At 40.8% G+C, this 27,627-nt stretch overlaps 1 protein-coding gene across 1 annotated transcript in view; it reads left to right on the forward strand.

Annotated features, from left to right (window-relative positions):
- The window catches only part of Fbn2 (fibrillin 2), a 193,388-nt gene extending 172,267 nt beyond the window's left edge, over positions 1-21,121 (forward strand). Inside the window, exons 56-65 of the mRNA XM_013015529.1 lie at positions 1,616-1,741; positions 3,180-3,386; positions 5,274-5,399; positions 6,653-6,775; positions 8,845-8,961; positions 9,470-9,598; positions 11,297-11,416; positions 17,656-17,887; positions 18,715-18,886; positions 20,262-21,121. Coding sequence (XP_012870983.1) covers positions 1,616-1,741; positions 3,180-3,386; positions 5,274-5,399; positions 6,653-6,775; positions 8,845-8,961; positions 9,470-9,598; positions 11,297-11,416; positions 17,656-17,887; positions 18,715-18,886; positions 20,262-20,639 — 1,730 coding nt within the window. The 3' untranslated portion in view covers positions 20,640-21,121. The remainder of the gene's footprint in view (positions 1-1,615; positions 1,742-3,179; positions 3,387-5,273; positions 5,400-6,652; positions 6,776-8,844; positions 8,962-9,469; positions 9,599-11,296; positions 11,417-17,655; positions 17,888-18,714; positions 18,887-20,261) is intronic.
- Positions 21,122-27,627: the final 6,506 nt, after the last annotated feature.

Consider the following 27,627-nt stretch of genomic DNA (forward strand, 5'->3'; position numbering starts at 1 on the left):
AAGGGTAAACAAAGGAGGAGGCTGCAATGCTTGGTAAGAAATGTACGCATTATCCTGCCCATGTAATTGTAACTCCTCTGTACAGTATGTTCACAAATAAAATAAAATAAAATTAAAAAAAAATAAATCAGACAAAATCATAATTTAAACTAAAATAGAAATCAAAATAAAAATGGAATGATATTAGGAAAAGGAGAATTTACAGCCTTGAGTCCTAAAAATAATATTTTTAATTTATTACTTAGCTCATTTGTTCTATATATATATATATATATATATATATATATATATATATACATTTAATTTTTTTCTAAAAGAATTTTTTAAATCCTTACTAAGACACAAGGGATGGTAAAAATGGTTAAAGCTCTCAGAGAGAAAAGTATTTCCTACCAATGAGAAGAAGCACTGAATAAAAGAAAACAGAACAATATTTTCAAAATATTCTAATTAGAATCCTATCTTTAAAAACATGAGAACTGTCCAAAAATGATGTTGTCAGAAATATATTTTGGAATTTATTTGTCACTCATACCACACCTTATCTAAAACACTTACCAAACTGTACACTCTAATACTTTGTAAAAATTCATTGAAGGAAAGGTAATAATATATGTAAAGCAATGAGCTGATAAGCCAGCCAACTTGAGTATTTAGTTCAAGTGTATATTGATGGCCCAGTAGTACAAACATTAACAATTCACATTTTGTGGATCACATGACTGTGTCGGATGATACTGGCAAAGAGAATAAATCCTTCCCACAATCCTTGTGATGGTGAGAACCTGTTGAGAGATACACTACATGACATTGGTTGGCAAATGCACATCAGCAGTGCATATGAAAATTGTAACAGTGGTTACCACTTGAAGAACAGAAAGGCGATTGGAATTTCCAAACATGAGTCAGGGATAGGAGGAAGAGTCAGGAGACTACCAAGTTGATAGAAGTAGAAAGTAAGCATAAAACAATATCAAATGGTGGGTAAGAATCAAATTGTGATAGATATAAATAGTTTAAACTGCTGGTTAAATGATGACTGTCCTTCTTCCAATCCTGAAAATTGGATGGGTGGCGAGAAAATATGTATTAAGAACACACCCATCTGGAAAAAGAACAATGGAAGGAGTGAATTTTTTTTCTACCAGTCCTGGGGTTTGAACTCAGGGCCTGCTCACTGGCCCTGAGCTTCTTTTGCTCAAGGCTAGCACTCTACCTGTTGAGTCACAGCACCAGTTCTGGCTTTTACTGTATATGTGGTACTGAGGAACCGAGCCCAGGGCCTCATGCATGCTAGGCAAGCACTCTAACACTGAGCCACATTCCCAGCCCTTAAGACAAGAGTGAAATTGGTGAAGATGTTTGTACTTACAACCTGACATGTTGGAAGGACACCCTCTGTACAAGTACTTAAAATTTTAAGAAAGCATATAAAAGCACTTACCTGGAACTATGAGAAATTAAAGATATATTAATACCCACACATGACCATTTTAAACATTATCCTATTTATTTTTTCATGACAAAGTTTTTTAAAATAAAACCCATTAAAAAGTAATTGATAAGTCAGTGGTTTACAAAGCTGCTCCTTAGTCCTATTTTTTGCCTTTTGAAGATGAAAATGAATGCAGGACCAAGCCAGGAATCTGTGAAAATGGACGCTGTATTAACATTATTGGGAGCTATCGGTGTGAATGTAATGAAGGTTTCCAGTCAAGTTCCTCAGGCACTGAATGCCTTGGTAAGTTGATATGAATTCTATTTTACTTGATAAGTAAAACCTGTTCTGTGAGCTCACCAATTCTATTTACTGTTTCCAGTTGGGATTGTCACTAACAATCAGTCTTTTTGTAAGTATTCCTGTCTACCAGACACTCCACAATCTGCGAAATCCACATACCTCTACCTAACGTTATACACCTGTTAAAATGATGCATTTGTACGTGTGCATCTTGCATGTACATCAGTGAGTAATGTAGTAACAGTCTTAAGTAAAGTCTTTCCAAAGTTAAGATTAATTAAGCTTTATGGAAAATGTGACTTTTGAGTATGACTTACACCAGGGGATGATTTAATTCCAAAAGAAAATATTTGCAATGTGAGGTAAGCTTCACAAATATTAATGCAAAGTAAATGCCACCTTTTAAAAAATGTAGTGAAGGTCAGCTTTTTACATCACGTACAGAAAAACACTGGATGAAACATTTTCTTGGGGAACATCGTAAATTTCTGACATTACACTGATGTTAAAATGCATACGTTATAACTATGGCCGTTTATTATGTGGACTCTGGAAGTATGGTATAATAAAATGTAAGCAAAACAGAGCAAGAGACAGAAGAGCAGGCTGTCAATTACTATGGCCCAAAGAGGTCCTGGTTCCCCTCTTAGTTGGCCCTCACCATGAAGTCAGCCGCTTCAAGGCAGAGGAAAATTTTAGTCTATATATTATTGACTCTTTTGTCTCCAGTGTAGATCTTTACTAAACAAGCAATCTTTTAGGAAGTAGAAGCAGTAACCTACAAGGAAAGTCTAATTTTCTGCTCATTTCACTGTACTTTGTAAAACCATCCTGAAGACTTTTCCTTATTTCTGTCAGATTGAGGCCAAATGTTTCAACAGGCATTTTTAAATGTAGAAAATACCAGAGGTGAGTTAAGTACTAAGCTCAGAACACACCCTGGACTTTGGAAGTAGAAGTGTGGTTCAGGTGGTAGAAAGGTATCCTTGAGAAGTAAAGCCAAGCATAGGACAAGGCGCTTAGTTCAAGCACCAAAAACAAAACAACAGAAAACAGATCCTGATACTCGTTTGCTCGTTAACCTAAGGAGAGATAATTAGTATGATTTTTCCCTTTCCTTTGGTTTGATAGGAATGGAGAGACATCATCATTTATGTTATCACTGGTCTGAAGGGAAGGATACTTATTGCTAAAGTATGGTATCATGTTTTTGGTCAGATTTTGTAACCTGTCTATAATGAAAGCACTATGAGAACTTAACTGCCAACAAAAGATTTTAATCATTAAGTGTAGATTGCTCAGATAAAAAGAATATTTATCTTTTCTAAAATAATGTTATGGCTAAGAAAAGAAGCACTGGTAGGCCTAACTTGATCTGAAAGTAGAGACAATGAAGTGTCTCCCTGGCCTTGACTCTGACTGCGTTGCCGTTTTTCAGACAACCGGCAGGGACTCTGCTTTGCAGAGGTCTTGCAGACCATGTGTCAGATGGCGTCCAGCAGCCGCAATCTGGTCACCAAGTCCGAATGCTGCTGCGATGGTGGACGGGGCTGGGGGCATCACTGCGAGCTGTGCCCGCTTCCCGGAACTGCCCAGTACAAAAAGATATGTCCTCACGGCCCCGGGTATACCACCGACGGGAGAGGTAAGGAGTGGAGGAACGTCACAGATTTCATTGATTCAGATATATGTGAAAGAAATTAGGAACAGTGATAGAGTGATTACTTGGGTAAAATACTTATTCACTCTATATTTGGATATACAGGTCAAAGGAATGGTCTTGGCTTATGCTTTCAGAATGATTGTGGATTTATTCTTCAAGGCAAACCTACACAGTTGAGTTTATTATAATCAAATTTCCCATATGTTACATTCCATTAAACTGATGAGGGCAACTAAAGCACAAAGCTAAGATAACTATAGATAATGTTCCTAAGAACATACATTTTTTAAGGAGACGGTGGGCTCAAGAATATAATAAATCTGTGTGATCCCAAACCTACAAACTGCACCTGCCTTATTGAAATAAATATTTCTGGACTAGGAATGTGGCTCAGGGAAAGGATTCCTGCATAGCAAGGACACACCCCTGAGTTCGAATCCCAGTACTGCCAAAATATAGAAAGTAACAGTGTTTCTTTTTTGAGCATGTGTTAAGATTCCATTCTGTTGGTAGCAGATTTCCAAAGTAGCAAGTTTCATAATGCATTAATTGTTTCTATTTTTTATACAACCAACCCATATTCTGAAAAATACCATTTTCTTCTACTGTGAAACAGATTCCCAGTTCTTTGCAAGACTCCTAACAAAAGCTGGTTTTCAGCTGGATGCCAGTAGCTCATGCCTGTAATCCTAGCTACTCAGGAGGCAGAGGTCTGAGGACAGGTTCCAAGCCCTAGGCAAGAAGTCCATGACACTTTTTTTTTTTTATTGTGAAATTACTGTGCAGAGGAGTTACAATTACATGGGCAAGATAATGAGTACATTTCTTATCAAGCATTGTAGCCTCCTTTGTTTCCCCTTCCCATCCCTTCCCATCCTCCCCCCCACCCCCACCCCCGCCTCCTCCCCCAATCCTCCCCGCCCCCCCCACACCAAAGTGGTAAAGTTTGTTTTCGACATAACGACTTGTACATCTCATTGTTGCAATGGGTCCACCTGTATCCCTATTTAAATGATTTGTTTTTCCCCTTCCCCCCCACAAATTATACCGACATCAAAACAGTGAAAGCAGGGGTTATACTGTGGGGGGGGGGGACATACAAAGCAACAAAGAAATAGTCTTATAAATGTGTTAGAAACAATCGCATGAAAGAAAAAAAAATTGAACACATATCTTAGTGTTCATTTCTCTAACATCACCTCTTATCTCCAATTAATCACTGAAAAAGCCAGAAGTGAAGCTGTAACTCAAGTGGTAGAGCTCTAGCTTTGAGCAAAGCATTTAGGGACAGCACCAGGCCCTGAGTTCAAGCCCCAGGACGGACAGACAGACAGACAGACACACACACACACACACACAGAACTATTCTTCAAATAGTCTACCACAGACTCCAAATTAGTTACACTTCAAAGAGATAGCTTTCTAGATCACAAAAAGTAATCATTTATACTCAGTAAGGACTTCTTTATTTAATACAAAAATTAATTTATTTACCCTTTTTTATTTCTATCACTGTGGATTTTCTTTCTCTTCCATGTTGCCTTTTTTTTTTTTTTTGGTCGGTTGTGGGGCTTGAACTCTGGGCCTGGGTGCTGTTCCTCAGCTCTTCAGCTCAAGGCTAGTGCTCTACCACTTGAGCTACAATGCCACTTCCAGTTTTCTGATTGTTTATTGGAGCGGACTTTCCTGCCCGGGCTGGCTTTGAACTGTGATCCTCAGATCTCACCCTCCTGAGTAGCTAGGATTACAGGCATGAGCCACCGGTGCCGGGCTATGTTGCCATTCCTTGAATAATGAAATTACTTGCTTATCGTTTTTACTTCACATACATACTACTTTTCATTTATCTTTGGTTTTCCTGGTCCATAGATATCGATGAATGTAAGGTAATGCCAAACCTGTGCACCAACGGCCAGTGCATTAATACCATGGGTTCCTTCCGATGCTTCTGCGAGGTTGGCTACACCACAGACATCAGTGGAACGTCCTGTGTAGGTAAGGCCAGGTGTCTCCAGGTGGAGCTTGTCTACTGTGTCTCCTATGAGTCTCTTAGGGTCAGTGTGGTCTTGTTACAGGTCTTTGGAATATACATTTTGTCAACATTATGTCACTCCTCTTGGTAATTTGATAACACAGTTCTTATCGTGTGAGAAGCAGAATTAGTTCATCAGCAAATATCTAATCAGAAAAACATAAATCTAACAAAATACACTTCCAGTAGTTTATATTTTCATTTAAACTACAAATATGTACCTCATTTTTGGGGATGGTGGAAAGGGCTCTTACTGTGATTATGACTACAAACAGAATGTATTTTTCACCGTTTCATGTGCAGAGCCTACCAAGAAAATATCATCTAAAATTTCTGTTTGATAGAACAGATTCAGCACAGAGTCCTTTGACTATTTTTTGGCTTCTTTTTCTTGTTTAATTTTTTCTTGTCTCATCCACATCATTCTCTTATGGTTGGGAAGAAGGAAACTGGTCTTGTTTGAGTTCTTTTACAAAGTATTTGTTAGTTTAAAAAGTATCTCCTCCATATTTTATCCCCTTATCTGAATTTCATTAAATCATCTATTTCAATAGCAGGTACACCCAGTATTAAAAGATTAAGAAAACCAACATGCCCCTTTATAAGCATTTACTCTGTAGATAGAATGGGTGTGTGAGTGACAAACTGTTAATCATGAGTTCCAGCCCAGGATATGTTGTAAAAGGAGATTGTATTATTCAATCAAGAGTCTTAGCAGGAAGGGGATGGCATATTCCAGCGAGGACAGCCCAGAGATGGCCCAGCAGAGGGACTGGCTGGAAAGTGTGAATGCTGTGCAGGGTGAGGCAAGGCACTGGGTCTGTACCACCTCTGGCTGGAACCTGGGAGGAAAATGTGCTGAGACTGCCTGGGGATGAGCTGTGACTTTTCATCCAATGGCTTAAACAGCCAGAGCAGGAGCAGGGGAAATTGAAATTAGGACCAGCCAGAAGACAGGGTAAGAGAGCCCACTGTCAGAGTCTGAAGATGGGAACACAGGCATCACAATATTTACAGTAATTGTAACATGACCTACAAAGTATGTCGTCGACCAGTACATTCCTTTAGTGAACATTGTTCTGGGCATCTTTGCTCTCTGGCTGGATTCTCTTTTACTCTGTGAAGGAAAGACAAAAAGAAGAGAGGATTCGGAGGGATGAGAGAGGCTGATTGTTCTTTTAACTAAAACCTTAATCATCGCATCACTTTTACATAGACCTTGATGAATGTTCCCAGTCCCCGAAACCGTGCAACTTCATCTGCAAGAACTCGGAGGGGAGTTACCAGTGCTCCTGCCCTCGGGGCTATGTCCTGCAAGAGGATGCAAAGACATGCAAAGGTGAGGGAGGAGCCTTGAGCCGCGGTCTCCTCTGTCAGAATCAGCTATTAACTAATCAGGGATCACCTCTTGTGCATCTTCATCATCTGTATGTAGCTTCCCTGTGACTACTTTATCATTTGTAGAAAATGATGATTGCCTGTTGGAGGAGACATCGTGAGAAACCAAGTCATGATAGTTCACTTGTGTGTGTTTGTGTGCACGCGTGGGGTTACTCGCCTAAACATCCACTGCTTGAGCCACGTCTCCAGCCCTGAGTTTTTCTGGTTGTTGCGTGTTCTTCTTGCTGTTTGTCTTGCAGTTTCAGTTCAACATGTCAGTTTATGAGTGCAACGCTTCTTGACCAATGCAACTCCTTCCATTATTTGGTGGTTATTTTGGAGATGGGACCTCAACTTCCTGCATAACTGGGATTACAGATAGGAGCCACCAGTACCCACACCAACAACCTAACGTTTTAAAAACAAAAGTGAAGAACAAAATAATGTGTTGTGAGGGAAGAGTTAAATTACTACATACGATTTTTTCTGACAATTACTTAAGATTTTATTGTGCTAGGCACTTTTATTTACACACTCACTACAAAAATGTGAAAATGGATATGTAAATTTAAATTCTTTTTTGCTTTGATAGTATTAAAAGTATTATTACACTTAATTAAAATTTAAGTTATCTAATCGATAAAATAAATTCAATTTCATACTTTGAAGATTTCTTTTAATATTCTTCTTACATACTCGATTTTAAAAGAAATCAAAGTGTGAAATTTAATAGACTGAAGAAATTGTTTAAATACAGATAATTCTAAGTTAAATTGTTATATTTCTAGGTATATAAAAATGCAGTAATGGGGCTGGGAAGGTGGCTCAGTGGTAGAGTGCTTGTCTCACATGCATGAGGCCCTGGGTTCAATTCCTCAGTACCAAAAAGCAGAAAAAGCTGGAGGTGGCACTGTGGCTCTAGTGGTAGAACGCTAACCTTGAGCTGAAGAGCTGAGGGACAGCGCCCAGGCCCAGAGTTCAAGCCCCACAACCGACAAAAAAAAAATGCAGTAATGAATAGCAAGTACTTGAACATGTTTAAGCAATAAACTGAACCTGTTTAGATTCTTGGTATGGGCAAATTTAATTTTGCAGTGTTTATGAGGGCTACTTAAGTTTTTTAATCCATAAAATAATACATTAGTCTTTTTGGTATTTTAAACCTTTCGGTATGATAAACCTTTAATATATTTTCCCAAAGCATGTTTCAGTCACCAAAATCAAATTTTTGAGCTTTCTGTTAGCAGAGCCCAAATATTAGTACCATTAAAGACTAAATTTACAGAGACTACGTTTTTCCTTCTTCTGATAAAAATGATAGTGTTTTCATTTGGGATGGAAAACTCTTTTGTTATTTGTGCTAGAACCTAGATTCTGTCTTATTATTTACTTCTTCCTGCAACAGGATTAAGTGACTGGTCATGTTCTGTGTTACACTGAGTCTAAAATTTTAAATTTGTGGGTTTTAATTTTGAGACTAGTTCGTAGAACTTGCAGTGTTTCAGTCATTCCCTTTCATATTTTAAGACAACATTGGTAGGTATTCCCTTTGCTGTTCTACCCTAGTCACCCATCATATATATGCTGCTTCAGTATAGGTATAGATAGGTACTGGTGACTGACACCTTTAATTCTAGCTACTCAGGAAGCTGAGATCTGAGGATTGAGATTTGAAGCCAGCCTGGGCAGGAAAGTCCATGAGACTTATCTCCAGTTAACTAGCAGAAAGCCAGCAGTACAGCTGTGGCACAAGTAGTATCACCAGCTTTGAGCAAAAAAGCTAATGGACAGCACTCAGGTCCTGAGTTCAGGCCCCAGTACTGACATAGATATAGATAGACAGATAGACAGACAGATAGACAGATAGACAGATAGATAGATAGATAGATAGATAGATAGATAGATAGATAGATAGATAGATAGATAGATAGATAGATAGATAATGTGGAGAGAGGAGAGAGAGAGCTTTATTGCTCCCTGAGATTGAATGTATAGCTCTGGTGTCCATGAGCTTGTCTTTCCTTTCAGACCTTGATGAATGTCAGACGAAACAGCACAACTGCCAGTTCCTCTGTGTCAACACCCTGGGGGGATTCACCTGCAAATGCCCCCCAGGTTTCACCCAGCACCACACTGCTTGTATTGGTAAGACAAAACCGCTGTCAGGTAGTTTAACAAACTTTGGTGCCTAAAAGTTGTATTTACAATCATACTCTTGTTTAGAACCAGTTATTTCTACTGGTCTAAAAAAGTTGTTCATAATATGGACATTCTTAAGAACAATACCCACATTTTTAAATAAAGGTCTATGGAGACCCATGATTTATATGGTTGGCATATTCTGCACAGTGCCTTCATGGCTGCCTTCTGAGTAGAGTCATGGTGTTCAGGTAAATGTGATGAAGGCATGCTGAGGTTCTACAAATAGATTTTTGAAAGCCAGACTTTCAGTCTGTATCGCCTAAAAGTATGTTTCCAGTCACACTGAAATGCTTTCTAGTTTCAAAGTTGAATGCACTCTAGCTTCAGTTTCTGTAAGGTGCTGTTTGCACATCATGAGCCTTTCTATATCAGTTCATCTGGGGTAGTGAACTGCTAAGTCATATGGTAAATGCTGGGAAACCTAACTCCCTCTTCCTCGGTGCTTTGCTAGACAACAATGAATGTGGCTCTCAGCCTTCTCTCTGTGGAGCAAAGGGGATCTGCCAGAACACCCCTGGCAGCTTCAGCTGTGAATGCCAACGGGGTTTCTCACTTGATGCCACTGGACTCAACTGTGAAGGTGAGTTTATTTGCTCAGAATCCATCATTTAAGAGGGAGCTCTGCATATGTTCTTCCAAACCTCTAAATGAGACCTGGAGATGATCTGAAAAAAGAAAGACAAATAAGACAAAATATGTGTCAAAACAGAATCTTGCAGTGGAGTTTTATTGGCAAGTTTCCATATTTCTCTTTGGGCATACATGCAAACTTGAAGATGATGAAACAAATTCTGTCATTTCGGAGGTAACATTAAAATAACCAAGCTGTTTACCAATAATGAAGATGGTGAAGAATTCTTTGCCTAACGTGGTTTGCAGTACAGCGGGAGTGTACAAGAAAATAAGGATAACTGGACTTTTGTTCTATGATTTCTGAATGTAGGAAAGTTAAGGATGAAAGAGGACCTTTTAAGGTAGGGAATTCAAAACGTGTACTGGCTCCCTGGTGGAGGAGGACTGACAGCCTTGTGTATGATCCGTGAGCTGAAACTCCTTCCTCTCTCCCCGTTGCTCAAAGAGCACTTTCCTACTCTTCCCAATAGCAGGTATTTCCTCATGCGAAATTCAATAGACCATTTAAATGGGAACAAAATAAGAATCTGCCTGCACTTGATAAAATACCACATAAGTGTTTAATGTTGACATTGCAAATGCTGGTCTATGATAATGCAAATGAATCAGGACTGGTATTTTTTAACAGAATACCCCTGCCCAGAATTTTAAGACTGTAATATATCCCTTCACATTTTCACATAGTGCTAGTTTTATTGATTTAACTATCCTTTTTAATATTTATTCCTAGAAAAATATGATCCAATGCTTTATTATGCTTTTTATAAGAAGTAGAGGAGTTTGATTGTATCTTACTTTCAGCCAAATAATTTTATTTAAAATTTTTGATTTTAATATTTTGTATTTTAATATTTTGTTAAAATCATTGAGACGCTGAAAGTTTTCTGAACCCACAGCTGCTTGCCATGTGTAAGTTCAGCTTGTGACCATTCACATAAGATACCATTTATTAATTATCCATGTAAATTTGTTATATACACGTCAGACATTCCAGTTGTTTTTCAGTCTTCCTGAGTAGATTTCAAAGCCTCAGTTGTCTTTCCAGAACAGTTATGCATATAAGAACAAAGAAATTATTCCATGTGCATAAAAATACCACATCTTGTCTAAAAATAATGGATCCAAATACCTAAAAGGCATTTGCTTCTAATTAATGCTGAATGGTAATAAAAAAATGTGTTGCCTACAAAACCATTATACTTTTGGATCTCTTTTGAGGGCTTTTGCCTTCCCCAAATGAGGATTACACGTGGATCATTTTTGAGTCCACTGAAATCTATAATGCAAATGCACACACACACACACACACACGCACACACACACACACACGCACATAAAATTTACCAAATAAATCATGCCATGTGCAGTGAATCAACCCAAAATGCATAACATTTGTGGTTTCCACAGTTGATTTGCTGGAATTAAGCTGTTTAGGGCACTGATGAGCCGTGGTCCAGTGGAAAGCAAAGAATGAGGTGGCGTCTTATCTCATAACTAATAACCATGTTCTTGGAAGAAAACCCGCAGTCTCTCAGTGTGCTATGTCCTGTTTATTTGTTTGCTCTGAAGATTGTGTTTGGGATGGATTTAAGCAAAGTTTTAGAGGAAAGGGGAGGTAAAGATTTTTCCGGGGTTGCTTTTGCAGATGTTGATGAATGTGACGGAAACCACAGGTGCCAACATGGCTGCCAGAATATCCTGGGTGGGTACAGGTGCGGCTGCCCGCAGGGCTATGTCCAGCATTACCAGTGGAACCAGTGCGTGGGTGAGTCTCTCCTGGTCACACAGCCCCTGCTTTCCTCACCTCACACTGTCCCTGCATGAAATGAACAAACAGGGATGCTGAACTTTCAACCTAGCCTTTGAATCTTGCAGCTTAAACAGCAGCACTTCAGGTGGGCTGGATGGGAGGTGGTTCTAGTCTCTGTACTTGTGTGTGTTTGCAAATATTCATGGTTAAAAAAAAATGAGTGTGTAAGTTCCTAAAGGTAACTGAACTAGTGTTTTTATCATTTTAAATTGCTGCTTAGGTCGAATTTCAGATTTTTAAAGAGAGTACCCAATATCAAGAATCATCTCATTTGGTTTTTTTTTTCTTTTTTTGCCAAGATTAGCTGTTTGTATGGCTAATGGGAGAGCTTGGACTTTTTATAAATCTAAAGGAATCTAGAGTGGCCTAATAAGCACAGTCCACTGTGCTCCCCGCCACACAGATTCACTGAAGGACATGAAGTCTTTAAGGTAGAAAACATAACGAGACACAACAAATGCACATCGTCTATTCCTTACAGTAATAATAATCATGAAAGGGCTCTTTGATCAAAGAGAACATTATTCTACTTGAGTAGCCAGCTGACTGACTTAGACTGTGCCTGATTTCTTGGCTGTGTTTCAGTGTGCTTGCTAGGCACACCTCCTGCGCATCTTGCTGTCAGAGCCTGCCTGGCTGAACAGAAGGAGGACAGTGCACCTGCCGAGAATGCCACTCGCCATGTCCTTGTTGTGACTTAGCCACTCCACACACTCCGAGATGCACTACTCTAGTAATCCTCTAAAAAAAAAGTCAGATTTTTATCCTTTGGAATCTTTGCAGAATAACTTTCTCACTGTAGTTCAGTGAGCTGAGAAGAAAGTTGTGATAGATTTCACAGGAAGGAAATTTGCTCTGTGAAAGTCTTAACTATGATGTAGATCTCACTTATTTACTTTGGTTTTTATTGTTTTTGCCAAGACCTGGGTTTGAACTCAGGGAGGTTGCGTCCCTCAGTTGGCTTGCTTGCTAGGCTACGGCTCTACTGCTGGAGCCATACTTCCAGCTAGCCTTTTGCTTTTGCAGATGGAATGTTGTGGACTTTTCTTCCTGGCTGGCTTTAAACCATGATCCTACCGATCCTCCTGAGGATCTAGGATTACAGGTTTGAGCCACCATTGTCCATTGTAACACTACAGCCATTGTTAAGCGTAAGCTGAATGAGTGTGGTGAGCCACAGCTGTAATTGCTGTACTCAGGCAACAGAGACTGGAAAATTGTGAATTTGGTGGCAGCCTAGGCCAACACAGTGAGACCTTCTCTTAGAAAATCAAGTGCTTGCCTTGCATGCATGAAGGCCTGGGTTTGATTCCTCAGCACCACATAAGCAGAAAAAGTCAGAAGTGGCGTTGTGGCTCAAGTAGTAGAATGCTAACCTTGAGCTGAAGAGCTCAGGGACAGCACCCAGGTCCAACTGACGAACGAAAGAATGAAAGAAAGGAAGGAAAGAAAGAAAATAAAGAAAATCAAGCCAGGCACCAGTGGATCACGCCTGTAATCCTAGCTACTCAGGGAGGCTGAGATCTGAGAATCATGGTTCAAAGCCAGCCAGGGCAGAAAAGTCCATGAGATTCTTATCTCCAATAAACCACCAGAAAACCAGAAGTGGTGCTGTGGCTCACGTGGTAGAGCGCTAGCCTTGAGCTGAAATGCTGAGAGACAGCGCCCAAGCCCAGAGTTCAAGCCTCACAACCGACCAAAAAAAAAAAATTAAATATGAGCCCCAAACGGAAAGCACAGGAGCAGATACCCCCAGTTACAAGTGTTAATTTGTGAGCTTTCTCTTCTATGGTAATCCTGAAGTAGCAGACACCTGAGTAGACATAATAGGGGCTTACTTTAAAAATATTCTAGACTATGTTCTGTATTATTAAAGAAACTAGCTGGTCTATAGTAAAATTGCTGTCTTTTTTAGCTTAAATATATATGTAACAGTTGGCATTTGACTCAAATGTAGAACAGAAATAGAAGTAAATAACCCATCAGAAAACTCAGAAAAGCAACAACTTTACAAAAGATATATGTCAATTAAAAGATAAAAAAAACTTTTTTTATCTGAATGTCTTTAGTCACTCAACTAGCTAATATAAAATGTATTAGAATAATATAGGGGGAATACAGAATAGACATATTTCTGACAGATTTATCCAAGTTCTTTAGTAAATGGTCAGAATTATCAGTCAAAGCACTAGACTTTTTAAATACACAAAATTACAAATATAGAATGTTATTAATACTGTCAGAAACTCAAGAAAAATATAATTTATTTGAAAGTATCAGTATTGTTTTTTCATAACAAACAAACTTTTAAGTCCAAACTAACATTTTGGTAAGTTCTCACCAGTGGCCATAGAGTTTTTAAAATTTTAGCATGCAGAATATACAAATGTAGATAGCTTTAATCAGCCATTTGAAAATACTATGATTATTCAAAATGGACTTTGTGTGGACATGAACATTTGCCTAAGTAGCAAAATACTTAGTTTGGAAATTTTTTGTTACTTAGTGTGAGTAATTTCTAGTTCCTTCCATAGCCTTTCCAAAATAACTCAAGCATTGTTTAATAAGGTTGGATTCAATTCAAAGTAAGTCTGAAATAAGTCCATATTTATCTAAGTACACAAAATCTTACCATGCTGTACATTTGTAGCATATAACTAGGAGGCATATCATGGTGTTTCCAAAAATACTTGACATGCATAAAATTATTCTCATCAGTGGTATGTTTAAAGGCAATTTATTCAGTTAATTAGTTCTGTCTGGTAGTTTTTCTACTTAATGCAGTGAATATATTCATGTATTCGTGGTGTGCTCATGTCCTTAAATTAATTTAGATTCTCCGTTAGGAAAGAAATACCGTGTGTGAACGTCAGATCTAATTACAAAAGCAGATGAGCCCTTGTGGCAGAATTCCAAGTCTGTTGTACACAGAAATAATAATGCTTATATTTACATTCTGTGTAGCCAAGATTTTTGACAGTTTGTGTAATTACTCCCCAGGCCATAAAGAATTTTCACATATTAGGTAATAGAGCATATTTTATATTTGGTGACTATGAATCCTACATTTAGTGATGTCATTTAATTCTGAAATTATTCTTGGTATCTAGAAATGTACCTAGTAATGCCTACCCTTTCGAGTAACCTCTGTCCACTACTCAGTGAAGCTTAATTTCCTGTCTGAGAGGCCCCATCTGCATCTGCCATCATCTCCTAGACTACTGCAGATCTGCTCTTCCCTCCCTGTAGCTAGCGTGTGCCTGGGTGCATCTACTGGCAAGCCCACACGGCCTGAAATATGTGCCTGTCATACACTAGGTAAACAGACTGCGATCCATATGCAGTCACAGGAGTTGAAAGAATTCCATGCAACAGATGTGTTCTGTGCCCTGGGTGAAATTGAGATTATAACAAAGCCTAAAGGAGCCAAACCACATCATATATACATACATACATATACATATATATATATATATATATATATATATATATATACCAAATGAGCAAAATTATAATCTCCAAAGTTCAAAGCAGAGCCAGCCTTTGAATCTGTGCTACCAGCAACTGCAAGTATAACCCATAATTTTCTTCTGTCAGGCATTTAATAATATAGTGTGAATCATTAAGCTTGTTCAAGCTGTGTGTCACCAGACAGCTGGGTGCAGACCTCTCAGAAGGCACAGTCTATGTCAACTCGGTGCTTAAGAAGTTAAAACTGTACTCAGTTTTTAGTGTAGTAGATCTAAACTGACAGTAGGCTCCATTGTATATCCCTTTATGGTTTTTAAATTGTTACCTACTTTCTTCGCATATACAAGTAAGGAAAGAGGAATTGCTAGATTTACTACAAGTACAGATCGAAGCCAGGCCCCAGCGTCTCACTTCTGTTCTCAGCTACTCAGGAAGCTAAGATCTGTGGGCTGAGGTTTAAAGCCAGCCCTGGCAGGAGAGTCCGTGACTTTATTTCCAATTAACCACCAAAAAAACAGAAGTAGCACAAGTGGTAGAGTGCTAACCTTGAACAAAAAGCTGAGGGACAGTGCCCAGGCCCTGCGTTCAAACCCCAGTACCAGCACAAATGAAAGAAAATACAGATAAGTGAGATTTTTTTTTGTTCTTAAGATTATAGGTATAAATCATGTTAAGTGAAGTAAGCCAGACCCAAAGAAATATAGGTCCCATGGTTTCCCTCATTTGCAATAATTAGTATACATCAAGGATAATTTTATCAGATCAGCAGAAAAGCTCAAGAGCTATGTACATATGACCATATAAGATGATGCTAAGCGAAATGGATCCCAAGATATGGACACAAGAAGTCTTTATTTGTTGTTGTTGTTTTCAATGTACTGTGTGATTTTTTTTGTTTCTTTTGTATGTTCTTCCCCTTATGTATATCTCCTGTTGGCACGGTACTTGATTCTGGTACCTTGCATCTAGTATATACATTTGTCTTAATTTGGGGAGGGTAAGGGGAATAACAAAACACTGAAATAAGGACACAGGATGATCCATTGCAACAATGATACCCACAAGACACTACATTGGAAATGAACTTTACAACTTTGGAGGGAAGGGAGCGAGGGACATGATGGGGAGGGAAGGGATCGTGGGGAGAAGAACAAGGGAAGGGGTAACAATGCTCAACAAGAAATGGACTCATTACCTAAGTCATGTAACTGCGACCCCTCTGTGCAGCATCATTACCTAAGTCATGTAACTGCGACCCCTCTGTAGAGCATCTTTACAATAAAATTTAAAAAAATAAAAGGAAACAAAAAAGATGATAGGCACAGTGGCTCGTGCCTGTAATGGTAGCTGCTCAGGAGGCAGAGATGAGGAGCAGAAAAAGGCCGAGGCAGACTGAGCAAAAAGTTCCCCATCTCACCAACTGAAGGTGAAGGTGTGCACGTGTCATCTCAACTGCATGAGGAGCAAGTGGAAGAATCATGCCCCTATCCAGTCAGGACATAAATGTCCAACGCATTTGAACAGTTTACAACTTCGGCCCTGGGGGGGTGAGGGGGTGAGGGAGTAGGGGGTAGGGGTGGGGATGGGGAGATGAGAAGGGAGGGGAGGGGAAACAAAGGAGGAGGCAACAATGCTTGATAAGAAATGTACTCACTACCTTGCCCATGTAACTGTAACCCCTCTGTACAGTATTTTCACAATCTAAAAAAAATTCACCAGGTATTTAAAAAGAAAAGGCTGGGTTATGACTCATGTAGTGTCGTAGGACACCTGTCTGAGATGCGCAAGGCTGTAAGTTCAATGCTCCCGGACCATTAAAAAAAAAAAAAAACTCCACAAGGCGGCCACAAAGGCCATGGCCTGCTGCCTCACACTAACAGCCCCAGCTGCTCAGGAGGCCTAAATCTAAGGATCACAATTCAAGGCCAGTCAGGGCAGACAAATCTGAGAAGACGTATTTCTACTTAACTGGCAGAAGGCTGGTAGTGCAGGTGTGACCCGAATTGTGTAGCGTGCCATCTGTGAGCAGGAAAGCAGGGCAGGGTGGGAGGCCCCGAGTTCTTACTGCTGCGTCTAGTCACTGCATGGAGCCCCTCCCCCTCCCTTGGCAGTTCCTTACCTCCTCTTTCTGGATCTGCCTGAGATGTAGGCTTATGGAATAACCTTTCCTTAGGAGAATGAAAAAAACATTATTCATTTGGCAAACAGCCCCCAGGGCTTCCCCTGGCTCAGGGTGAGCACAACAGAGTAAGGAAGGACAAACAGGGCTGCTTTTGTGAAAGATTTGAAGCCACCATGCCCTGGTGGCTCACACCTGTCATCCTAACTACTCAGGAGGCTGAGATCCGAGGATCACAGCTCAAAGCCAGCCCAGGCAGGAAATCTTTGAGACTCTCATCTCCAATTAAACACAACACACACACACACACTCCAGAAGTAGATCTGTGGATCAAATGGTAAAGCATTAGCCTTGAGCACAGAAGCTTAGGGACAGCACCCAGGCCCTGAGTTCAAGTCCCAGGACAAACAAACAAAAAAAGATTTGAAGCCATAATTTGAGAGAATTTTTCAGATTTCGACATGCTTTTAAATCAACTTTAAGAGTGAAGGTTTAACAGCGTTCTAAGCTATCTTCCCTGCAAAATCCTAAGTACCTTGAAACCATAGCGCTTCTACCACTGGATCCCCGCCTCATGCGAGCCTTTCCCTCTCCACCTCCACAGATGAGAACGAATGTTCGAACCCCAGCGCCTGCGGCTCCGCCTCCTGCTACAACACCCTGGGGAGTTACAAGTGCGCCTGCCCCTCCGGCTTCTCCTTCGACCAGTTCTCCAGTGCCTGCCACGATGTCAACGAGTGCTCCTCCTCCAAGAACCCCTGCAATTACGGCTGCTCCAACACAGAAGGAGGCTACCTCTGCGGCTGCCCGCCCGGGTACTATCGAGTGGGACAGGGGTAAGCGAGCCCAGCCCGGCCTTCCTCCCTCCCTGACGCTACCCTGGCAGAGAAGGCAGCCAAAACCCAGTAGGCCAAGCCGGCCACCCTGTGGCTCATGCCTGTCATCCTAGCTACTCAGGAGGCTGAGATATGAGGATCACGGTTCAAAGCCAGCCTGGGCCACCCTGTGGCGCTGCTGGCTGCGCCCATCGGCCCTGCCCTTCCCATGGTACCATCTCCACACGACTCACGGCGCCACCGCTTGGGGTTCTTACGCCTTGTCCATGGTGATCTGAGTCTGGCCTCACCCCTTCCCTGGAGACAGCAGTGCTCAGCAGCACAAAGAAATAAGAGGTGGAGGCCATCCTCGCTGACAAGACAGCAGTGTGTGAGGCGGGCGTTGGGTGGCTGCGCCATCGTTCAGCACAAGGGGTTGGCTCCAATAGGAGTCACTTAGAGCCAATTCACTGGCGCTTTTGTTAACCGAGATAGGAACTCAGAAAGCTCAATTTTTAAAGCACGGGGTTTTTGTTGTTGTTGTTTTTGAGCAGCAAACAAACAGGCTTACCATTCTTTTGGGAAACACATACCTGCTTGTTCCTCCTTGAGTCTACTACCCAAAAGTGCTTCCTTCTACTTGGATTGGGAGCTGGCGAATCTCAGGGTGAGCGCTCAGAAGAATTCCGCTGTTTGAAAACAAGAGAAGAGAGCTCCCATACTGAGGATTTAAAATTTAAAAAAAAAAACAACAGAATATTACGTTTTTATGATTATAAGCTCAGAATTTCTTTGTTGGTTCCTTATTTCTGAAGTTGTTGCTCTACCACTCTGCTTCTTGTTCACAGCCACTGTGTCTCAGGAATGGGGTTCAACAAAGGGCAGTACCTGTCCCTGGACGCGGAGGTAGACGAGGAAAATGCTCTGTCCCCAGAAGCATGCTACGAATGCAAAATCAATGGCTACTCCAAGAAAGACGGCAGGCAGAAGAGGAGCATCCAGCACGCCGAGCCCACAGCCGTGAGTAGCCCGCAGGAGCCCATCCCATGAGATGGGCCATACAGTGCAGTCGATGGAGTCTCAACCTCCGGGTAGCTAGCTCCATCTGCAGATCTGCTGATAAACTCCATTAACATCACTGAGAATATTCCACCAAAAACCCTAGGTCAGTTGACAATTTGCTTCAGTTTTCTGGGCCTCAGAAACCTTCCTTATTTGCGTGACTAGACCTCTTTAACCAAAAAGCCTCTGTGTTTTATAAAAATAACTCCATATAGCTTGGCACTGATGGCTCACAGCTAGAATCTTAGCTACTCAGGAGACTGAAGTCTAAGGATCATAGTCCAAAGTCAGCTTGGGCAGGAAAGTCTTTTGAAACTCTTATTTCTACTGAACTACCAAAAGCCTGAAGTGGAACTATGGCTCAAGAGTTAGAGCTCTAGTCTTGAGCAAAGAACCCAGGCCCTGAGTTCAAGCCCCAGGATTGGCACAAAAGACAAAGGGAAAAAAAGTCAATGTTATATTTACTTTAAGTAGACCGTGGTATCCAACTGCTATTTAGCTATGACAATTGAGTTATCCATCAAGTCCTCAAAACCACAGATCCAGACCTTCTGCTCATAAAAATCCTCCCATTGTGGTGCTTGGAACATAATGCCGCCTGAACACTAATGGGTACTTACAGGCTACCATAGCCACATCCTTCCTTAACAGGCACCCGCGCGAAGGGTTATGGGTTCATTGCTTTCTTTTAACTTGTCTTACTAGCAGCATCTCTCTTAAGTCCGTGGGTTTTCTGGACCCTTCCTCTGGCTTTTTTTCTACACTCTTTCCTTACATATATTTTTTGTACAAAGGGTTTTCATTATGATCTTCCCAAAGCTGGTTCGAGCCAGATCCCTGAGGACTGTGCAGATCACTCCCCCTGGGTATTGTCAGGCCCTTAGTAAACTCGTCATTTAAGTGTCTTAGGAACTAGAGCCAAGCCTTCAGCATGAAACCCTCCACAGCTTGTGAGCCCTGCTGTTTTTACAATGGCCCTTCTCATTCAGACTCCAGGGGGGGAAAAAGTCCACTTATTTCCTGAACTGTCTTTAAAAAGAAGTCTGTGTTCAAATAAGCATGCCATCATCAACGCATCCACAAAGGCTGAAATGTGAATGGCGGTTCCAGTCTTGGTGCTGTAACTCTGATCCCATTAAGGCCAAGTGAGAGGGCGTGGAGAATGGCCAGGGCATCCTCTGTGCGTGCAGCCTTTGCTCCGGGCTGTCAGGGATTGGCAGTAGCCACAACTAGTGCAGCATGCGAGAGCGGTGGAAAGCCACAACCTGTCGCTGTAGCTGTCGCCCCCACCCCCCCACCCCAGGTCACCCATCCCTGTGCTTTCCTTCCCCAGGCTGGAGAGATCAGCCTGGAGAGCGTGGACATAGACAACCCCGTCAACATGAAATTCAACCTCTCTGACCTCGGCTCTAAGGAGCACATCTTGGAACTCATGCCGGCCATCGAGCCACTCAACAACCACATCCGCTACGTCATCTCCCAAGGCAACCACGATGGCATCTTCCGGCTGCACCAAAGGAATGGGCTTAGCTACCTTCACACGGCCAAGAAGAAGCTGCCGCCGGGCGTGTACACGCTGGAGGTAAGCAGCGTCCCGCTGCACCGGAAGAAGGAGCTCAAGAACGTGGAGGGCAGCAGTGAGGATGACTACCTCCTCCTCGGGGAGCTCGGGGAGGCGCTCAGGATGAGGCTGCACATCCAGCTCTACTAGCCCGCCACAGACTTGCTTCCAGCCCAGCTCAGCGCAGCCGGTCTTCGGAAACATTTGCAAAGCCAGAGACTTCATTCTGTAGAGGGGGGGAAAAAAAAAGACTTGTTTCTTTCCTCCCTATGTCAGACTTTGGAATGTTGACCTTCCCGGGGAGGGATCATTTAGACTCTGGTGTGGCCAAAGATTTGAGTACAAAGGCAATCGTAGTTACTGTATTTTTTTTTTCTATAACTTCATTTTAAAATATATTAAAAAAAAAAAGAAAAACACCTAAATGTTCAAGCGATCAGCATATGGCACTAAATGCACAGAATAATGTGAGCTTCCCCCCCCCCACAGTTAGCAGTCCATCACACTTTGGGTATTTTGCTATAGTTGCTAGTTAAAAAAATATAGATGTTTATTTATTTTTAATGCAGTAATATATGGAGAAATGAACAAAACTATGTAAACAAAAAGGGAAACTCACTTGGTTTTCCTTAGATTTATAAATTTGAGCTATTTCTTTTAGAGGTGCTTTAAAAAGAAAATTCAGTAGATTCAAGAAAAGTTTCCTATTTTTTTTTCTGCCAGTTCATCCAACTGGTGCACACCTGCCTACTTTAAAGAAAGCCTGAGAGCACTGAGCGGGTGAGGTGATCAGTAATCTAAAAGAGACACACGTCATTAGAGCCTGTATAAAGGAGATCCAAACCGGAAGTGCTCCTTATGACACTGTTTGACATCACCAGATACACCGGGCAAAGGAAGATGAAGTACAACCACTGTAGCAAAATACCTTGACTGCTCATTAGTATTGGAAGCCAGACTGTACTGTATCTCCTCTTCAACCTCAAGGAACCACTTGTGCTACCCACAACACCTCATTCCTACCCAGCGGGTGCTGCGCACTTGTGGTCCCCTAGGCAGCTGGAGAACCGCCAGCTCTCCCGTGAGCGGGAACACCTGGCGCTCCGTAGCGTTTGGTGCTGTCTTCGATTAATGGTGCATTTATTTCTGTTCAAGCTATTTCAGGATTGCCATATGTGCAAACAAATCATGCAGCGCAGCCAAGGAGTATATGTTGTTGTGTTGTTGTTGTTGTTGTTGTTTGTTATAAATCCATTTTTTTAGAATTTTCATTAATACTGTAGTTATACACCATATGCCTTCTTCTTATCATAGCTTATTGTGTATGAAAGATGTTTGTACCATGAACTAACGTTTAGTTTTTGCTTTAGTCATTTAAAGAGCTATTGTACCAGGAGGTGCGAATAAGAGCGCGTCTCCGTCTTCTCTCTTCAACAAGCCGCCGCTGGGCCGCTGAGCCGACCTCCTCTGACTGGCCAGAGCACACGCAGACCCCACCGTTCCTCACGCCTGGGCTCACCAAAGATTAGTGCCTAGTTACAACTATTGTTTTAGACTCTTTCTGTTTTGTTTCATTTTATAATAAAAAAAAGGAGAGAAACTGTAAATTTGTAATCAAGTGTTCATGAGGAAAACAGCAATGGTTTTTGATTTTGGTTTTATAGGTCTATGTATCAAATATGACACTTTCCTTGCAATAAAACTTATTTTGGGGTAATTTTCCTGGCTTAAGAGTTTGATGAGATGACAACCCCGGTTATGTCTATATCAGATGAAGGGAAGTGTTATCAAATATGGGGAAACAAGGAGGCATAAGCAGGAGTCGATGACCGATGAACACGATTTGCATAGCTACCATCGCGTAGCCCGGCGTGATGTTTGCTTCTGCGTACATTCTGAGCTTCCCGAGTTCCATCTTTCTAGTGACCACAGAGAATTTTCATCACTCCTTCCACAGGTCCACTTTTGGAAGCAATGGTGTTTAAAGCATCCTGAAGCATTGCAAGGCAGCGAAGCATTGGAATGTAACTGTCGAGAATCTTCTCTTTCTGTCCCTGGGGTTTGGGGCCTTGTCCTTGCTAGGCAGGCGCTGTACCCCTGAGCCATGCTTTGTGCTTTTGTTATTTTCATATGGGGTCTTGTGCCCCCCCACCCCGGGCCAGCATGGACTGCAGATCCTCCCACTCATCTAGAATAATGGACACGGACCTGTTGTATTAGATGAGATGGTATCTTGTGAACTATTTCCCTAGCTGGCCTCCCCATCTCCATTTCACCCGTATGTGGAATGACAGGACCGAGCTACCATACTTAACAACATTTTAAGATAGAAATTTTCTTAATTAATCAAAAGTCATAGGAGGCATAATCCCAATTCAAATGACATCTTCAAAAACCAGTTGTTGTTTTTAATCTCTGCATTGCTATATTAACAAGTTACTTCTTAGCTCTGGCACTGGTGCCTCATACCTGTCATTCTATCTACTCAAGAGCTGAGATCTGAGGATCATGGTTTGAGCCAGCCTGGCCAGAAAAGTCTCCATGAGACTCGTCTCCAATTAACCACTCAAAAACCAGAAGTGGAGCTATGGCTCAAAGTGGTAGAGCACTAGCCTTGAGCTGAATAGCTCAAGGACAATGTCTGCCCAGGCCTTGAGTTCAAGCCTCATGACTGACAAAAATAAAAAACAAAAAAACTAGTTACTTCTTTTTCGATGAAGTCTTGATACATTACTGAAATGAACACAAAAATGTCTTACAGGTTAATTATTTGTATGCTCAGCCATGCTTGTAATTCTACTCAGGAGGCTGAGGTCTTAAGCATCATAGTTCAAAGCCACCTCTGGTAGAAAAGTCTGTGAGAGTTTTATTTCCAGTTTACCAGTAAAAAGCTGGAAATGGGAGTATGGCTCAAGTGGTATAGTGCCAACCTTGAGCAAAAAAAAAAAAAAATCCAAGAGTATAAGGTCTTGAGTTCAAGCCCCAGTATCCACCCACCACACATACACACAAATAATTTGTGCATTTACATTTTTTGTCCAAGAAATAAGAATATAGGAAAGATTATGATTGATCTAAAATTGTTCTTTGCCAGCCAGAAATTAGCTGCGTGGAATAAAAAGCACTTACCTGGAGCATCCTTACAAACTCAGCATGCAAACTCAAGTTCATCTGGCATCTATTAATAGCACAACGTAAGCATTGTAACACGAAATTACCTGGAATCAAACTTGGGGATATTGGATCTGGGCAACAAAAGTTTTACTTTATGATTAACCCGCTCATGAGGTGCTTTACACTCGAAGGTGTAATTAACCTTTACAATGCTCTTATCTAGGAGGAACATTCCAGGAGAGAATCTCTGGTGGCTCTAATCCATTCTCCTATTGTAAATGTTGATGGCCATGATTGATCCAGGTCTTTCTGATAACTCACTGCTGATGAAACTATATCCCAGTTGTCTGAGAAATTAGTTAAATTAAAGACATTCTTGCAGAAGCAAACTATAAAATCCCAGAGACAGAACAAATTAATGTCAGGTGTATTCATAATAATGGTCTTCAAATGACATTCTCTTTAAAATTTAAATGGGAGCCGTTACAGCTTTAGCCCTGTTTGGTACCTTTTGATGTAGCTGCTCATGGAAGATGAATAGTGGTTGTGTTTGCACAGGAACACTACAAAGTAAAATTAAAGTGACACTAAATTCAAATGTTACCGTTTTTCAAGATCGAATAGTATCAAACAGGGTAATTCATATTTTTTTTCTCTTCCAAATACTGTTCGGGCTTAATTTTGCCTTTTGTGGCTCAAGGAATGAGTAGCTGAGGATCAAAGTAGGACTACAACTGGAAATTACAGCCCACTAATCTAGGTGAGTCCTTCAGAACTGTAGAAAAGAAGTTAATTCATGCAGCTAAATGTGTGACGCTCGATATTTGACCACATTAGAAGTGCAAAAATGGCAATTTTGTCTACTCGTCAGTAATATCAGTAATAGCATTACTGAACTATGACTCATCAGTAATCAGCAATTACTGATCTATAGTGACTCAGTAATATGCATGTTCCTCAAGAATAGAGTGGAGAGGAAGGACTGGCAACTGCCGTCAGAATAATCAATGTACGGATGGGAAAATGGTAAACTGAAGTGTTGGTAGAGATGGGGGAATGACAGAAGGGGAGACGTTCATCAAGATGAAATGCACTCACAAACTAACGTTGAGTTCCAACACCTCAGTACAATGATTGACAGGCAATTTACAAATTATTAAAAAATAATAATTGGGCACCTGTGGCTCACACCTGTAACCATAGCTCTGCAGGAGGCTCCAATCTGAGGATTACGGTTCAAAGCCAACTTGGGCAAAAGAATCCATGAAACACTTACCTTCAATGAGCCACCAAAAATGACAGAAGTGGAGGTGTGGTTCAAGTGGTAGAGTGATAGCATTAAGCAAAAAAGATCAGGCCCTGAGTCCAAACCCCACCACCAGTACCACACACACACACAAAAAAGACTAGAAATCAGAAAAATCCCCCATCTCTTCAACAAATTCCATTTGTTCCTTCGCATGGTGCTTTAACTCATTTGTACACCTGACTTACAATCATCCAGAAGAGGATTTTTGCATAATTCATCAAACAACCAATTTCTTTTTTGTTCCAAAGTCACTGGAGAAAATTGCATACCTTGAAACGGATGGAGTTACTGGAAATTGTTTAAGGACAAACCTACTGGGGAAAAGTAGAGTATAACAAAAGGGTTTTTATTGTTATTGTAAAGGTGATGCAGAGTGGTAACAGTTATGTAAGTCAGATAAAGGGTACATTTCTTTTTGAACACTGTCACCCCTTCCCTCACTCTCTTCCAGATTTTCCTCTCCCAACCCCCTCCAAGTTGTGTAGTTCATTTTCAACATAGTGTTTAGTGAGTACCACTGCTGCATTTGTTCACCCTTTGCCCAACCATAAACAACACAAAAGGTAAAGAAAACAAAAACAGAAACAAAGAAAAAATGAATCATTTCTTGGAGTTCATTTCAATAAATATTATTTCATATGAACATATGTACATAGCTATTGAGACTTTGTGTCCCTCTCCTTAAAAGATCCTCCTTTAATCTCACTGTGTGAATGTCTAGAGACCTGTATGATTTATCATGCCCAAGTGTGCTTTTTTTCTTTATCTAGTGTGTTTACTTGTAGATTTATAGACACTTTCTAGTTCCAACAAATGAAGGAAATGATGCAATCTATGTTTCTTTGGGTCTGGCTTTCCTCACTTAATATAATTATTTCCAAGTCTTTCCATTTCCTTATGAATGGTACAGTATCATTCTTTCTATGGAAGAGTTACATTCTATTATATATATGTATATATACACACATATATATGTATACATATGCATATGTGTATGTGTATATGTATATACATATATATGTATACATTTAATATTTTCTTCATCCATTTGTCTACTGAGGGGCATCTGGGTTGATTTCATAGCTTGGCTATGGTAAACAATGCTTCAAGGAACATGATTGTGCTGGTAGCTTTAGTGTGGCCTTATTTGTGGTCTGTTGGATAAATGCCCAGGAGAGGAATAGTTGAGTCATAGGGAAACTCTCTGTTTAGTCTTTTGCTTTTCCTAGTGGTTGAACAGTCCCATATTTACATTCCCATAAGCAGTGTAGTAGCATTCCCTTTTGGCCACATTTCTGCCAGCATCTGTTGTTAGTTTCTTTGATAATGGCCATTCTAACTGGGGTGAGGTAGAATCACAATGTTGTTTTGTTTACATTTCCTTTATGGCCAGAGATGATGAACATTTCTTCATGTGTCTATTGGCCATTCTTACTTCTTCTTCTAAAGGTCTCTCTTTAAGTCTTCAGTCCATTCATGAAATGTGTTGTTGTTTCTTTGAGGGTTTTTTTTAGAGGCGTTCAATTTTTTGAGCTGTAAGTATATTTCAGATATGAGGCCATTATCTTATGCATGCATACCTGATAACATATCTTCTCCTCCCAGGCTGTGGGCTTTCTGTTTATCTTGCTAGCTATGTCCTTTGCCATGCAGAAACTCTTCAGTTTGATGTCATCCCATTTATCCAGTCTTTCTTTGACTTATGATTCTGGGTCTTTATTCTGGAAGTGTCCACCCATGCCCTCGAGCCCTAGTGTTTCCTCTATCCCTTCCTGCAACATTCTCATGGCCTTACATTGAGGTCTTTGACTCATTTAGAGTTGATTTCCGTGCAGGGTAATATATAAGAATCTAGCTTCAGTTTTTTGCATATGTATAGTCAATTTTGTCAGCACCATTTGTTGACAGGCTGTCTTTCTTCCAACCTGTGTTTTTGGCTCCCTTATCTGTCTACAGGTCTTGTGGATTCATTTCTGGGTCTTCTATTGGTCCACAGGCCTGTTCTTGTGCCAGTACCAAGCTGTTTTTATTAGTACAGCTTTGTAATCAAGTTTGAAGTTTGGTATTGATATTCCTCCAGCACCATTCTTCCTGCTAAGGATTGCTTTTTCTATGCGGGGTCTTTTACTATTCTGTCTGAATTTTCAGGTTGCTTTCCCTTTGAAGAAAGTTGATGGGATTTTGATGGATATTGTATAATTTATAAATTGCTCTGGGCAGTATTGCCATTTTCATAGTATTAATCCTTCCAATCCAGGAGTCTGGAATATCTTTCCATTTCCTTAAATCTGCTTCAAAGTTCAAGTGGAAACATGAGGAACCTTTAGTTCTAAAGACATAGGAGCAAAGATGGAGACTCAATGCCAATCCACAGGAAGTGAGGGTGTCTACGTCTACGTCTACGCATTCCATCCAGCCCAGCCCAGTCGCGCCTGCTTTTAAGACTGAATTTCCTATTCCATTTTAAAAGAATTTTATGCATGGTTGCTTGACCAAATAAATACAAATCTGTGGTTTTCTTGCTTAATAAGGACTCTGTGTTTTCAGCTCTCATTGTCCTTGAAAAAATGAGCCTTGGTTTCGTTCCTAGGGCCATCTATTGCAGAGCAGCTGGAAGAAGTAATGAGGTAGGACAGGCAACTCTGCCTGAGCCACATTCAGCAAGAATTCAAGGCCGTCTGCGCTTCCTCCTCCTCTTCCCACCAGCCTGTAATC

The sequence above is a fragment of the Dipodomys ordii genome, unplaced genomic scaffold, assembly GCF_000151885.1.
Source record: "Dipodomys ordii isolate 6190 unplaced genomic scaffold, Dord_2.0 Scaffold27, whole genome shotgun sequence".
Lineage (NCBI taxonomy): Eukaryota > Metazoa > Chordata > Mammalia > Rodentia > Heteromyidae > Dipodomys > Dipodomys ordii.